General features: G+C 36.3%; 1 protein-coding gene across 1 annotated transcript in view; it reads right to left on the bottom strand.

Annotated features, from left to right (window-relative positions):
• The window catches only part of REXO5 (RNA exonuclease 5), a 66,425-nt gene that overhangs the window by 45,273 nt on the left and 6,421 nt on the right, over positions 1-14,731 (bottom strand). Inside the window, exons 2-5 of the mRNA XM_052635535.1 lie at positions 12,495-12,607; positions 11,401-11,527; positions 10,184-10,280; positions 6,871-7,014 (exon numbers count right to left, since the gene is read on the bottom strand). Coding sequence (XP_052491495.1) covers positions 6,871-7,014; positions 10,184-10,280; positions 11,401-11,527; positions 12,495-12,607 — 481 coding nt within the window. The remainder of the gene's footprint in view (positions 1-6,870; positions 7,015-10,183; positions 10,281-11,400; positions 11,528-12,494; positions 12,608-14,731) is intronic.

Below are 14,731 nucleotides of genomic sequence, written 5' to 3' on the forward strand. Positions count from 1 at the left end.
ATTTAGGGATTTGATTACTGGTTTGATTGCTCTCTCCCCTTTTGACTCTCCCTTTTTCACTCGAGGTCAACTCTATCTCCTTCCTCCATCTTCTCTTCTCTACATAACTCTGTGAATCTCCCTGGTGTCCCTGGCTATAGAGAATTGTTTCGCCATTAACCTAAGGGTTTTATCTTCTGTGCTGTATGGAAGGAGAAGTCTTAAGGCTACAGTAAGAGAAGGGCTGAAAGCCAGAGGCAGGAGGCTTAACTCCAAAACTTTAGAACATCAGAGAACTCTTGACTGCAGGGAACATTAATAGACAAGAGCTCACCCAAAAGTCTTCACAACTACACTGAAACCAAGCTCCAACCAAAAGCCAATAAGTTCCAGTCCAAGACACGCCACACTAATTCTCTAGCAAAACAGGAACACAACCCTGAACATTACAAGACGAGCTGCCCAAAGCCATGCCAAACCCATTCAGTACAGTTCAGTTCAGTCGCTCAGTCGTGTCCGACTCTTTAACTACTGGACACTTCATTGCACTCCAGAGAGAAGAGATCCAGCTCCACCCACCAGAACCCAGACGCAAGTTCCCCAAACCAAAAAAAAACTTGACAAGCCACTATTCCAACCCCATCCACAGGGAGCAGACTTCACAATTAAGAGGAACCACAAACTTCCAGCCTGCAGAAAGGGCACCCCAAACACAATAATCTAAACAGAACAAAAATGCAGAGAAATATTCAGCAGGTGAAGGAACATGACAAACCAAAGAGGAGGAGATGGGGAGTCTACCTGAAAAAGAATTCAAAATGATAGTAAAGATGATCCAAAATCTTGAAAACAAAATGGAGTTACAGATAAGTAGACTAGGAACAAGGATTGAGAAGATACAAGAAATATTTAACAAAGACCTAGAAGAAATAAGGAAGAGTCAATTAATAATGAACAATGCAATAACTGAGATTAAAAGCACTCTGGAGGGAACGAACAGTAGAATAACTGAGGCAGAAGAGAGGATAAGTGAGGTGGAAAATAGAATGGTGGAAATAAATGAAGCAGAGAGGAAAAAAGAAAAGAATTAAATGATGACAACCTCAGAGACCTCTGGGACAATATTAAACATCCCAACATTCGAATCTTAGGTGTCCCAGAAGAAGAAAACAAAAAGAAAGGGCATAAGAAAACACTTGAGGCGATAACAGTAAAAAACTTCCCAAAATGGGGAAGGAAATAGCCACCCAAGTCCAAAAAACCCAGAGAGTCCCAAACAGGATAAACCCAAGGTGAAACACCCCAAGACACATATTAATCAAACTAACAAAGATCAAACACAAACAGCAAATATTAAAAGCAGCAAGGGAAAAAGCAACAAATAACACACAAGATTCCTCTTGTGTAAGGATATCCCGTAAGGATAACAGGTGATCTTTCAATAGTAACTCTTAAGGCCAGAAGTGAATAGCAGGACATAGTTATGAAAGAGAATAACCTACATCCAAGATTACTCTACCCAGCAAGGATCTCATTCAGATATAAAGGAGAAAACAAAAGTTTTACAGACAAGCAAAAGCTGAGAGAATTCAGCACCACCAAACCAGCTCTTCAACAAATGTTAAAGTATCTTCTCTAGACAGGAAACACAGAAAAGGTTTATAAAAATGAACCCAAAACAACAAAGCAAATGGTAATGGGATCATACTTATCAATAATTATGATAAATATAAATGGGTTAAATGCTCCAACAAAAGAAAAAGACTGGCCAAATGGATACAAAAACAAGACCCCTTATATATGCTGTCTACAAGAAACCCACCTCAAACCAAGGGACACATACAGACTGAAAGTGAAGGGCTGGAAAAAGTTATTTCGTACAAATGGAGACCAAAAGAAAGCAGGAGTAGCAATACTCATATCAGATAAAACAGACCTTGAAATAAAGACCATGATAAGAGATAAAGAATGACACTACATAATGATCAAAGGATCAATCCAAGAAGAAGATATAACAATCATAAATATATATGCAACCAACATAGCGGCACCTCAATACATAAGGCAAATGGTAATGAGTATGAAATAGGAAATTAACAGTGACACAATAATAGTGGGGGACTTTACTACCCCATTCACACCTATGGATAGATCAACCAAACAAAATTAGCAAGGAAACATGAGCTTTAAATGATACAATAGACCAGTTAGACCTAATTGATATCTATAAGGCATTTCACCCAAAAATAATGAATTTGACCTTTTTCTCAAGTGCAAACAGAACATTCTCCAGGATAGATCACATCCTGGGCCATAAATCTAGCCTTGGTAAATTTTAAAAAATTGAAATCATTTCAAGCATCTTTTCTGATCACAATGCAGTAGGATTAGATGTCAACTACAAGAAAAAACTATTTAAAAACATATGAAGGCTAAACAACACACTTTTGCATACCAACAGATCATGGAAAAAAATCAAAAAGGAAATCAAAATATGCATAGAAACAAATGAAAATGAAAACACAACAACCCAAAACCTATGGGATTCAGTAAAAGCAGTGCTAAGAGGAAGGTTCACAGCAATACAAGCCTACCTCAAAAAAGAAGAAAAACATCAAATAAACAACCTAACTTTACACCTAAAGCAACTAGAAAAAGAAGAAAAGAACCCCAAAGTTAGTAGAAGGAAAGAAATCATAATAATCAGAGCAGAAATAAATGAAAAAGAAACAAAGGAGACTATAGCAAAGATCAACAAAACTAAAAGCAGATTCTTTGAGAAGGTAAATAGACAAACTTAGCCAGACTCATCAAGAAAAAAAGAAGAATCAAATCAATAAAATTAGAAATGAAAATGAAGAATCACAACAGACAACATAGAAATACAAAAGATCATAAGAGACTACCATGAGCAATTATATGCCAATAAAATGGACAACTTGGAAGAGATGGACAAATTCTTAGAAAAGTATAACCTTCCAAAACTGAACCAGGAAGAAAGAGAAATCTTAACAGACCCACCATCACAAGCATGGAAATCAAAACTGTAATAAAAAATCTTCCAACAAACAAAAGCCCAGGACCAGATGGCTTCACAGGTGAATTCCACCAAAAAATTACAGAAGTGCTAAAACCTATCCTACTCAAACTCTTCCAGACAATGGCAGAGCAAGGTAAATTCCCAAATTCATTCTATGAGGCCACCATCACCCTAATACCAAAAACAGACAAAGATGCCACAGAAAAAGAAATCTACAGCCCAATACCACTGATGAACATAGATGCAAAAATCCTCAACAAAATTCTAGCAAACAGAATCCAACAACATACTAACAAGATCACGCATCATGACCAAGTGGGCTTTATCCCAGAGATGCAAGGATTCTTCAATATTTGCAAATCAATCAATGTGATATACCATATTAACAAAATGAAAGATAAAAACTATATGATTATCTCAATAGATGTAGAGAAAGCCATTGGCAAAATTCAACACCCATTTATGATAAAAATTCTCCAGAAAGCAGGCATAGAAGGAACATACCTCAACATAATAAAAGCCATATATGACAAACCCATAGTAAACGTTATCCTTAATGGCAAAAAATTAAAAGCATTTCCTCTAAAATCAGGAGCAAGACAAGTCTTGTTCACCACTTTCACCACTACTATCTAACATAGTTTCGGAAGCCCTAGCCACAGCAATCAGAGAAGAAAAAGAAATAAAAGGAATCCAGAATGGAAAAGAAGTAAAACTCACCTTTTGCAGATGACATAATCCTGTACATAGAAAACCCTGAAGACACCACCAGAAAATTACTAGAGCTAATCAATGATATAGTAAAGTTGAAGGATATAACATTAACACAGAGAAATCTCTTGCATTCCTATACACTAACAATGAAGAAACAAAAAGAGAAATTAAGGAAACAATCCCATTCACCACTGCAATGAAAAGAATAAAATACTTAGGAATACATTTACCTAAAGAAACAAAAGACCTATATACAAAAAACTATAAAACAATGATGAAAGAAATCAAAGATGACACAAATAGATGGAGAAATACCATGTTTGTGGATTGAAGAATCAATATAGTGAAAATGAGTATACTACCCGAATTAATCTATAGATTAAATTCAATCCCTATAAAGCTACCAACAGTATTTTTCACAGAACCAAAACAAATAATCTCACAATTTGTATGTAAACACAAAAAAACCTCAAATAGCCAAAGCAACCTTGAGAAAGAAGAATGGAACGGGAGCAATCAACCTGCCTGACTTCACACTATACTACAAAACTATAGTCATCAAGACAGTATGGTACTGGCACAAAGACACACACCTATGGACACCTTATCTTTGACAAAGGAGGCAAAACATACAATGGAGAAAACACAATCTCTTTAACAAGTGGTGCTGGGAAAACTGGTCAACTACATGTAAATGAATGAAACTAGAACACTTTCTAACACCATACACAAAAATAAATTCAAAATCGATTAAAGATCTTCATGTAAGACCAGAAACTATAAAGCTCTTGGAGGAAAACATAGGCAGAACACTCTGACATAAATTACAGCAAGATTCTCTATGACCCACCTCCCAGAGTAACAGAAATAAAAACAAAAAACAACAAATGGGACATAATTGAACTTAAATGCTTTTGCACAATGAAGGAAACTATAGGCAAGGTGAAAAGGCAGCCGTCAGAATGGGAGAAAATAACAGCAAATGAAACAACTGACAAAGAATTAATCTTTAAAATATATAAGCATTTCATGCAGCTCAATACCAGAAAAACAAAAGACCCAATCAAAAAGTGGGCCAAAGAACTAAACAGACATTTCTCCAAAGAAGACATACAGATGGCTAACAAAAATGAAAATATGAATGAGTGTTTTAACATCACTCGTTACTAGAGAAATGCAAGTCAAAACCACAATGAGGTACCATCTTATGTGGGTCAGAATGGCTGCCATCAAAAAGTCTACAAACAATAAATGCTGGAGAGGGTGTGGAGAAAAGGGAACCTTTTTACACTGTTGGTGGGAATACAAACTAGTACAGCCACTATGGAGAACAGTGTGGAGATTCCTTTAAAAAACTGGAAACAGAACTGCCATATGACCCAACAATTCCACTGCTGGGCATACATACTGAAGAAACCAGAATTGAAAGAAACACATGTACCCCAATGTTCACTGCAGCACTGTTTACAATAGCTAGGACATGGAAGCAACCTAGATGTCCATCGGCAGAGAATGGATAAGGAAGCTGTGGTACATATACACAATGGAATATTACTCAGCTATAAAAAAAGAATGCATTTGAGTCAGTTCTAATGAGGTGGATGAAATTGGAGCCTATTATATGGAGTGAAGTGAAACAGAAGCACCAATACAGTATACTAACACTGTATATATGTAATTTATATGGAATATATATGGGATTTATAAAGACAGTAATGACGACCCTATCTGCAAGACAGCAAAAGAGACACAGATGTAAAGAACAGAGATTTGGACTATGTGGGAGAAGGCGAGTGTGGGATAATTTGAGAGAATAACATTGAAACATGTATATTACCATATGTAAAACAGATGACCGGTACAAGTTTGATGCATGAAGCATGGCACTCGAAGCTGGGTCAACCCAGAGTGATGGGGTAGGGAGGGATGTGTGTGGGGGGGTTCAGGATGGGAGGACACATATTCACCCATGGCTGATTCATGTTGATGTTTGGCAAAAACCACCACAGTATTGTAAAGTAATTAGCCTCCAATTAAAATAAATAAATGAGTAAATTATTTTAAATTTTTTAAAAAGGAAAAAAAAAAAAGACAGTCTGGTAGTTCCTTAAAAGGATAAACAGAGTTACAATACGATTTGGTAGGTATATACCCTTTGCTACATACTTATGAAAAATGAAAACATATACCCTTGCAAAAACTTTCATCTGGATGTAGCATTATTCACAACAGCCCCGAAGTATAAACAACTCAAATGTCATCAACTGATGACTGGATAAATAAAATGTATAAACATACATGGAATATCATTAGAATGAAAATAAATGACATAATAATACATGCAACAACATGGATAAACCATGAAAATTTTATGCTAAGCTAAAAAAAACAGTTACAAAAGACCACATATTGTGTGATTCCATTTATATTCACAATAGGTAAATCTATTAACAGAGAGTAACTAGTAGTTGCCTTGGGCTAAAGGGCATTGCAGGAAATGATAGTACAAGGTTTCTTTTGGGGTGAGGAAAGCGTTCTAAACTGATTGTGGCAATAGTTGATGAACTCTGCAAACATACTAAAAACTATTGAAATTGTATACTTTAAATGGGTGAACTGTATGATAGGTTAATTATATCTCAATAGGGCTTTATTTTTTTTTAAGAAATTATAACATTACTGCTGTGATTAAGAGGTAATAAATAAAAGAATTTTTATTAAAGTCTTACTACATAACTGACCAAGGCTCTGAGCCTAGACCTATTTATTAAAGAAAATGGAGGTGGGGGTGGGTGGGAGGAAGATTAGAAGTACTAGAGAAGTGTTAAAATGTTAAAGACATATTGACTTCAATACACTAAAAAGGAATGAAAGAAAAATAAAAAAGGAATTTTTTTTATTCCCACAAAATATTTCAATGTTATTTAAGGTCATGTTCATGTACTATGTAAAATCAGTCACAGTATACATCGTATACTTTACACAACATTGCACTTAAAGTATTTCCTCTTTAATAGAGGAGGGAATAATTCACTTGGAAAGCAGTCCATAAAAACAAACTTTCAACAGTAATATTTTTAAACAAACTGACAGATATTCTTCCATTGTTGCCAACACAGGATAAAATCTATACCAACCTTGTAATGGAAAGTGATATGTTTTCATTTCCTCCTTTGTGAGAAGGCATCTAGTCAAGCCCACTTTCTTAGAGCCATACTTTTGAATGATGGGGTCTTTCTGCAAGTTGATGCTAATTTTTGAGCTAGCAAAATGTAAAGACCCTGAAACAAAGACAATTACATATGTTACAAAGTATACTTATAAGACCTCAGAGGACATGTCTTTTAATGATGTATAGATCAAAAGGTTTATAAGGCCCAATCCCAACTTTAAAGGAGCTTGCATTCTAATATATTTACAGAAGCACAAAGCAAAAATAACTCTCAAATGGGTTGTAACAATAAAAGCTATAAAAGGGAAAGGGAGAATACACTGGCTGAGATAGTCAGAAATGGTTCAAGAGAGGAAAAGACTAGCTGAGTCTAGTCTTAAAGGGCAGAATTCAGATATTTGCTGTACTAAACTAGCCTGTTAATGATGGACAGGGAAGCCTGGCATACTGCAGTCCATGGGGATGCAAAGACTCAGACATGACTGAGCAACTAAACTGAACTGAAACTAGTCTGTTACAGTGTCTGCCACTCCTAATAAGTCTACTGCACCCCTAACCACTTGCTCAAACACAAGCCTGTTCTTTAAGAAGCAGCAGTTACTGATTGGATTAAGAGTGGGCACCTGGCTAAAAAGGGAGCCAGTTATAAACTGACCAGTAATTTGGTATTCCTTGCCATGCTCAAAAAGAATAAGGGTATCAGCTAAGCTGATCAGCTTTCTTGCTTCCAAAACTGAACTAGAAATACAGAGAACAGACTAGTTAGAACAGAAAACAAAGAAGCTAAGATGCCATGAAAAGGATAAAGAAAAGGTCTTCACCAGAGGCACTTAGATTCTTGATGTCTTTCTAGTCCATAGGCATCCTTCAAATAATATCCTCTCACTTAAGGTGGCCTAAATGGGTATCTGGTCCTGGCAACCCAAACAGCCAAAATATCAGAAATAAGAAAAGAGGGCATTCCAAGTAAGAGAAATGTACAAACCAAACTTGGTAAGGTAATGACGACAAGTCAGGGAGTAAAAAGATCTTTGTAGAAGAGCAGTATAAGAAACAAATTGAAAGAAGAGGGAAAAAGTGAACTGTAGACCACTATAAATATCAGGCTCAAGAGTTTGGACTTACGGAGCAACAGAAAGCTCCTGAGAAGGGAAGTGGCATAACCAAACACTACTTTAAGAAAGATCAATCTCAAAGATATGTAGAAAATGTAGTAGAGAGAAAAATGACTTTGCAATAATTCTGGCAAAAAAAAAGTCTGGATTAAGATGGTGGAGGGATGGAAGAAAAAGGATAAAAGAAACATTACAGAAGAAAAACTGATAAAGCATAGTGACCGAATAATTCAGTTCAGTCAACAAAATATTTACTGAGTACTTATTATATGCCTGGAATTGCTCTACCCAGTAGATTCCCCAATGAACAAAATCAACAAATTCTCCTAAATGCTAGTTGAGAAGATATACAATAAACAAATACATAATATATTAGGTGAGGATAAGGTAAAGGAGGAAAGGGAGTGCTAGGGCAGGAAAAGGGTCAATGTCATACATTTTATAATCAGGGAAGGTCTCTTATAAAGTAACATTTGAATAGAGATTCTTAATAGCAAAGGGAATGAGTCATGCAGATTGGGTATGGGGAGCCAAAATAAAAGAAATTCTAAAATTCAAGACTGGTATCTTAGAGAAAAACAACACTAACAGGAAAGAGGATTTGAAGGTGGAAGTCTATTATTTAAGGATGAAAAAAAAAATGCTTTTAATTATCCTACGATTGAGGGTACAATGGAATATCCAGGTAGCAACATCCAGCAGGCAGCTGAGAAAATGTAGGCCTGGAATTTGGGACATCAAAGCTAAAGATGCGGGAGTTATCCCCAGAAGAGGTGGGTAAACTGGAGAAGAATAGATGAATATTTCAAAGAAAGACTAAAATGAAGAAAGATCAAAGTGCTATGGACTTTGGACTATAACTTGGACTTTGATATTTAGGTTGGGAAACTGAAGCAAAATCCTTAGGACAGAGAATTAGCTATAACCCTCTAGTTCCTCAATGCTTACAGAATAAACCCAAAATTCTTAGCATGGCATTTACAGCCTGCAAAACATTTAAACCTACCTCTAAGCCTCATCTCTCACTACTACATCCCCTCTTATTCCATCTCCACCCCTAGTCACCCTCAACAATCCATATTCTTCAGTCACATCAATTTCTTTTTTCAGATTACATCCTTTCTTTTACAACTCAATGCTTTTACATGAGTTTTGAATCTCATAATGACTACTCTGTAATTCACTCAAATATGTCAAAACATAGTAGATGTCAAATTAAACGAAGTTGCAGGTCTGATATGGACATCTGTTAGAAAGAAGCAAAGGGAAACAATGCAAAGATAGGAAGTAAGATGCTTTTGAGCTAGAAGATAATAGGAAACAGTGATGGAGAATACGGAAAGGAATCATTGGTTCTTCCTCACCACTTTTTCATGTTCCCTCAGTGCAACTATTCAATAATTTAAATGATTTCTGAATATACATACAAAAAGCATTATTGAACAATACTTACCTTACTATCTGCAATGAACTGTTAAGGTCTATTCCATCACTCACCTCCTTGCCCCTCAAAAGACAAGGTCAGCTATAACTTGCTAATGGGACACAACCCAGTCTGACAAACACTGCTATTGTGGATATTTATACTTTAGCTGGCCAGCATCTAAACTTGCCTATTCCCCATTGTGAGTAGTATTAGTGAGCATCCCCTCATTAGTAAGAGGTAAGATCTTCCTTCCCATTTGTACACTTGTGTGTACAAAGACCCAGGGACAGTTTAAAAATGATTCACAGTGATTCATAAGAATCTACTGTCAGTGATAACCAGGGAATATACTTTTCTTTTTCCTTAAACACACACACACACACACAATTGCTTTTCTGCTTAATTTAATTGGAATTGAGTTTTGTTGTTTGCAAAAATAAACTTGACTGATAAACCTACTTGTAAGCATATCCAAGGGCTTCCCCAGTGGCTCAGCAGCAATGAATCTGCCTGCAGATGTGGCAGGAACCGGGGGGTTCAATCCCTGGGTCAGGAAGATCCCCCTAGAGAAGGAAATGGCAACCCACTCCAGTATTCCTGCCTGACAAATCCATGGACAGAGGAGCCTGGTGGGCTACAGTCTATGGAGAGGCAAAGAGTCAGACATGACTTAGTGACTAAGGAACAACAAAGCATATCCATATGAGCAGATCATCAAACCAGAGTCATAAACATACCTTCCATTGCTTTGGGCAGATTCCCAATTATTTGTTTCTTTTGCAGCCCGATGATATCAGCTAGGAAATCAGATGAAGGGGGAGGCAAGCGGAATTTCTGAAAATACATAACAGGCTTTTACAAAAATGTTTGAAAGCAGTTAAACTTTCAAACTGTCAAAGGTCTAGACTCAGTGCTATGCTATGTAGACTCAGCTCAGCGCTATGAAAAATCTGGACCTTAACTGTTTGCATTGTAAAATGGGAACTGTTTTCTTAATGTGTAAAAATGACTGAATAAGTGAAATACCATTTATCCTACTCTAGCAATTTTCTTTGCTTCCATGACTACACATTATACTAAAGAAACAAACATTAAAAAACTTGTAACTCAGAAAAGCAAAGTACCCTTTATTTTTCAAAGCACTTTCATATGCATTACTTTAGTGGAATAACATGCCAGGTAAAAATGACACAGAAAAGCAATGATTGAGAGATCAAGCCTCAGGCTCACCTGGGCTTAAATTCCAGCTCAACCACTTACTAGCTGTAACCTGGACGCATTACTCAGTTTCCTTACGAATAAAATGGGAATTTTAAAAAGTATCTCTTATAAGACTATTTTGAGAATTAAAGATGATGCATGCTAAGTATGAGTAATAAAGGGCTGAGCACATAGGTAGTATTCAACAAATTAAAGCAGAAAAGAAAATGAAGACCCAAGGAGAATTAGGTTAGGGCTAACAAATTCAAATGCTCTCCAGGGTAAATGGATGAAACAGTCTGATAAAGAATGGAGGAGGCTATGGGAAAATGAAGAGTACATGCCCTTTCTAAAGAAGACAGCTGCTATTCAGCTCCAGATACTGTTTTAAGGGAACTCAATCTTGTGATATTGTCAAGAGAGGCCAAGAAATATGGATTTTATATAAATTTTATAATTTTCAAAAACACCAATGCCCAAATAATATGTGACAATGTCATCTACAATCTGGGAACTATAGATTACAGCCTGGGAACTATAGATTGCAATCTGAGATTTTGCCTAGATAACCAAAAGAAAAAATCAGAGACAAATCTAATCCCAACACAAGGTATCAATTGTAGCCTTTTTAGCTTTCTACAACTTCTACTTCTTGTTCAATCAGGCTGCCAAGCAGCACAATTTGAAATATATGCACTAGTCTCGAAGTGTGAGACCCTGACTCAAGTCCAGATAAAAAGTTTTCTTGACTTACATGTTTGAATGCCTTTCGGAGAAATCCAAATTCCAAATAGAACTTGTAAAAGTGTAGCTGACTCAATCCCTGCAGTATAAAAACCACCACATTTTTCAGGTGGTTTTGGTGAAAAAGCTGGCACCAGCTGTTGAAAAATCAAACCAATACAGCTAAAACTGAAACTTTTAAGTCAGTTACAGGCATTCAGAAGGGAAGTGTGAAAAAAGCACTGAGCAACATCTATCAGAGTTTATCACTGCTCATTGACTGCCTGGAAATGAAGAACAGCAATTACAGCACAGAATTTAAACAAAGATCTCTTGAGGTAATTATTTATTTCATTCAAATCAAGTAGAATACCAAGTGAAACACAATGAATTCAAATCCAAAATCTTATTAAGATGTATTTTAAACTGGAACTAATTAAGCTCAATTTACAAAGGCATACCTTCAACATCCTAATCTGCTCTACAATCCTTTCTACGCAAGTAATAAGCACATGACTGGCTTCAAGAAAGCCAGTTTTAGATAAAGTGAGAGAGCAATGGCAGTATCTGTTAATGCAGAGAGGGTTTTTGAGGTATTTAGCTACCCAACCCCCAGACAGAAGTATATATCTGAAAATCTCGCTATTGGCACATACACAAACACAATTTTCATTAGACATTTAATAATGGCACTAAGGATACCAGAACAGTCATATTCTCTTTGCCCTTGATTTGTAAAGAAGAAAAAAGATTGGAATTCTTAATATATGATGTTATTTCAAACAGGTCTCCATCAGAGGTTATAAACTAAAATACCTATAGCAGCCAAACAGATAATATAAATAAGGGAAGCAGGCCAGGTGGGACATTGAAGTATACATCTAAAATGAGAGGCCAATATTCATAGGGACAGTTGCCAGAATTTTTTCAAGAAATATGGATTTTTACAAAGGAATTTTCGAAATATGGATTTTTACAAAGGAATTTTCAATTTAAATTGTTGGTAATTTTGTTTAAAAAATTGGGACATTCTGGGTGGGCAAATAAAAAATGTCAGGCAGATATGGTTCCCTAGATACAAATTTGAAACCTCAGGTCTATATCCATCTAAAGTTCATCTCATACCTGGGTTTAGGAAAACTGGATTTGCCCAGAACTGCATACTTCAGCAATTCACATAGCTGGCCATGGGTTACTTCACAGTTTTCAGCAAATAAAATGGTAGATAATCGAGCTTTCTACAAAAGTAAATCAAGGCATGACAGATTATGATTATAAACAACAGCAACAAAAACAAGGCAAATTTTAAAATACTCTAGTTTCTTATTATTTTACCATAATATAAACATAAGGAGGGTTCTAATTAATTAGAAATGAAGGTCTAAAACAACCTGTGATATGACAGTATTACTAAGATATTTAATAAACACTGATACAGAACCTTAATTATAGATATCCCTAGCTTGTTATGTGCTAGTAATAGCAGGATGAATAAAATATGCTGTTAAGAAGCCCATTCTACCAGGGTGAAAAAATGCAGAAACAGGTAATTCCTGTTTAAGATATAGGTGCTGTTCTAAAGATAAAGGAGCAAAGAGGCTAAAACTAACTGTCTTGGGGGGTTGGAGAATTTTAGAGACAGCATAACTGAGATGAAAATAATGGAACTGGATCTTGAAAGTAATGAGTCAGCCAGGTAGGAGGAAACATTGTGCCTAAATGCGTAGTTTGGTTTGGATGGAGCCAAGACTGCCTGTTTCGTAGAGCAATGGAGATATGAGAGGAAAGTGAAGTTGGAGTCAGATCATAGAAGACCAACATGGCCTAAACAAAGGAGTCAGACTTTAAGCCTCTCCTTAAAACAGCTTTGTACTTACATAAAGTTATTAAAGTTATTCATGCTTGTTAAAAAAGAGTCAGATAATAGAGAAAACTGACAATAGATAGGTGAAAATAAGTCACCTGTACTTGTACAATTCAAGTACAACTCATATCATTTTTCCTTTGGTCTGAGAGGCCTCAGAGTAACAGTGGTTAGGAGTTCAAGCCCCGGAGTTCCACTACCTAAGGTCAAATACCAAGCTCTACCATTCTAAGTGCCATAAGATGTTAAGAGGTTAGGGACAAGTACTTTGATCTAAGACTAAGGTTTTTTCATTTATAGAATAATAATAATTCTATCTTATGAGATTATTGGGAAAACCAACAAGGTAATGTACTGAGGCAAGAGTAATGTACTGAAGCCAGTGCCCAACATACCCTAAGATAAGTAAACACCAGATATTATTACTGCTATTTTCCCATGTGACTATTTAAAGCTAATGCTGAGCACTTACCCACTCCTTACCCACATTTATTAAATCATTTAATTCTTTGTAAGTGGGCACTACTATTAACCCCATTTTACAAATAAAGAAATGGAGGAACGACAGATAAGTGCAGAACCAAAATCAGAATGCAGGCTCCAAAGCTCAAACTCTTTTAATCTCTATCCTATACTGTCCCCAAGGGATTACAGTTTACATTGTTTTGTAACCAACTCCCTCCACCACAAAAAACCAAAAACAAAAAACCCCAGGGAAGTCTAGTGGTTAGGATTTGGCACACTATAATTGCTATAGCTCAGGGTTCAATCCCTGGTAAGGGAAAAGAGATACTGCAAGCCGCTTGGTATGGGGATGGGGCGGGGGCGGGGGGCGGGGGGTGGTGGTGCGCGGAAATCTGTAAATATCTTTCCATAGCTGTTAAATATAACAAACATCAATTTTAATAGTCTACTCTTTCAATTCACCTAAAAACTTACAGCTTACCTAAAAAAAATTCCCTATTGATGACACTTGTTTAAATTATAAACAATATTATGATGAGGATCCTTGTATAGACATCCTTGCACATCTATTTTCTCAGGATAAATTCCTGGTCAAATAATCATGTACATTGTACAGGAGACAGAGATCAAGACTATGCCCGTGGAAAAGAAATGCAAAAAAGCAAAATGGCTGTCAGAGGAGGCCTTACAAATAGCTGAGACAAGAAGAGAAGTGAAAAGCAAAGGAGAAAAGGAAAGATATAAGCATCTGAATGCAGAGTTCCAAAGAATAGCAAGAAGAGATAAGAAAGCCTTCCTCAGCGATCAATGCAAAGAGAGGAAAACAACAGAATGGGAAAGACTAGAGATCTCTTCAAGAAAATTCAAGATACCAAGGGAACATTTCATGCAAAGATGGGCTCAATAAAGGACAGAAATGGTATGGACCTAACAGGAGCAGAAGATATTAAGAAGAGGTGGCAAGAATACACAGAACTGTACAAAAAAGATCTTCATGACCAAGACAATCACGATGGTATGCTCACTCACCTAG

The sequence above is a fragment of the Budorcas taxicolor genome, chromosome 2, assembly GCF_023091745.1.
Source record: "Budorcas taxicolor isolate Tak-1 chromosome 2, Takin1.1, whole genome shotgun sequence".
NCBI classification, from domain to species: Eukaryota; Metazoa; Chordata; class Mammalia; order Artiodactyla; family Bovidae; genus Budorcas; species Budorcas taxicolor.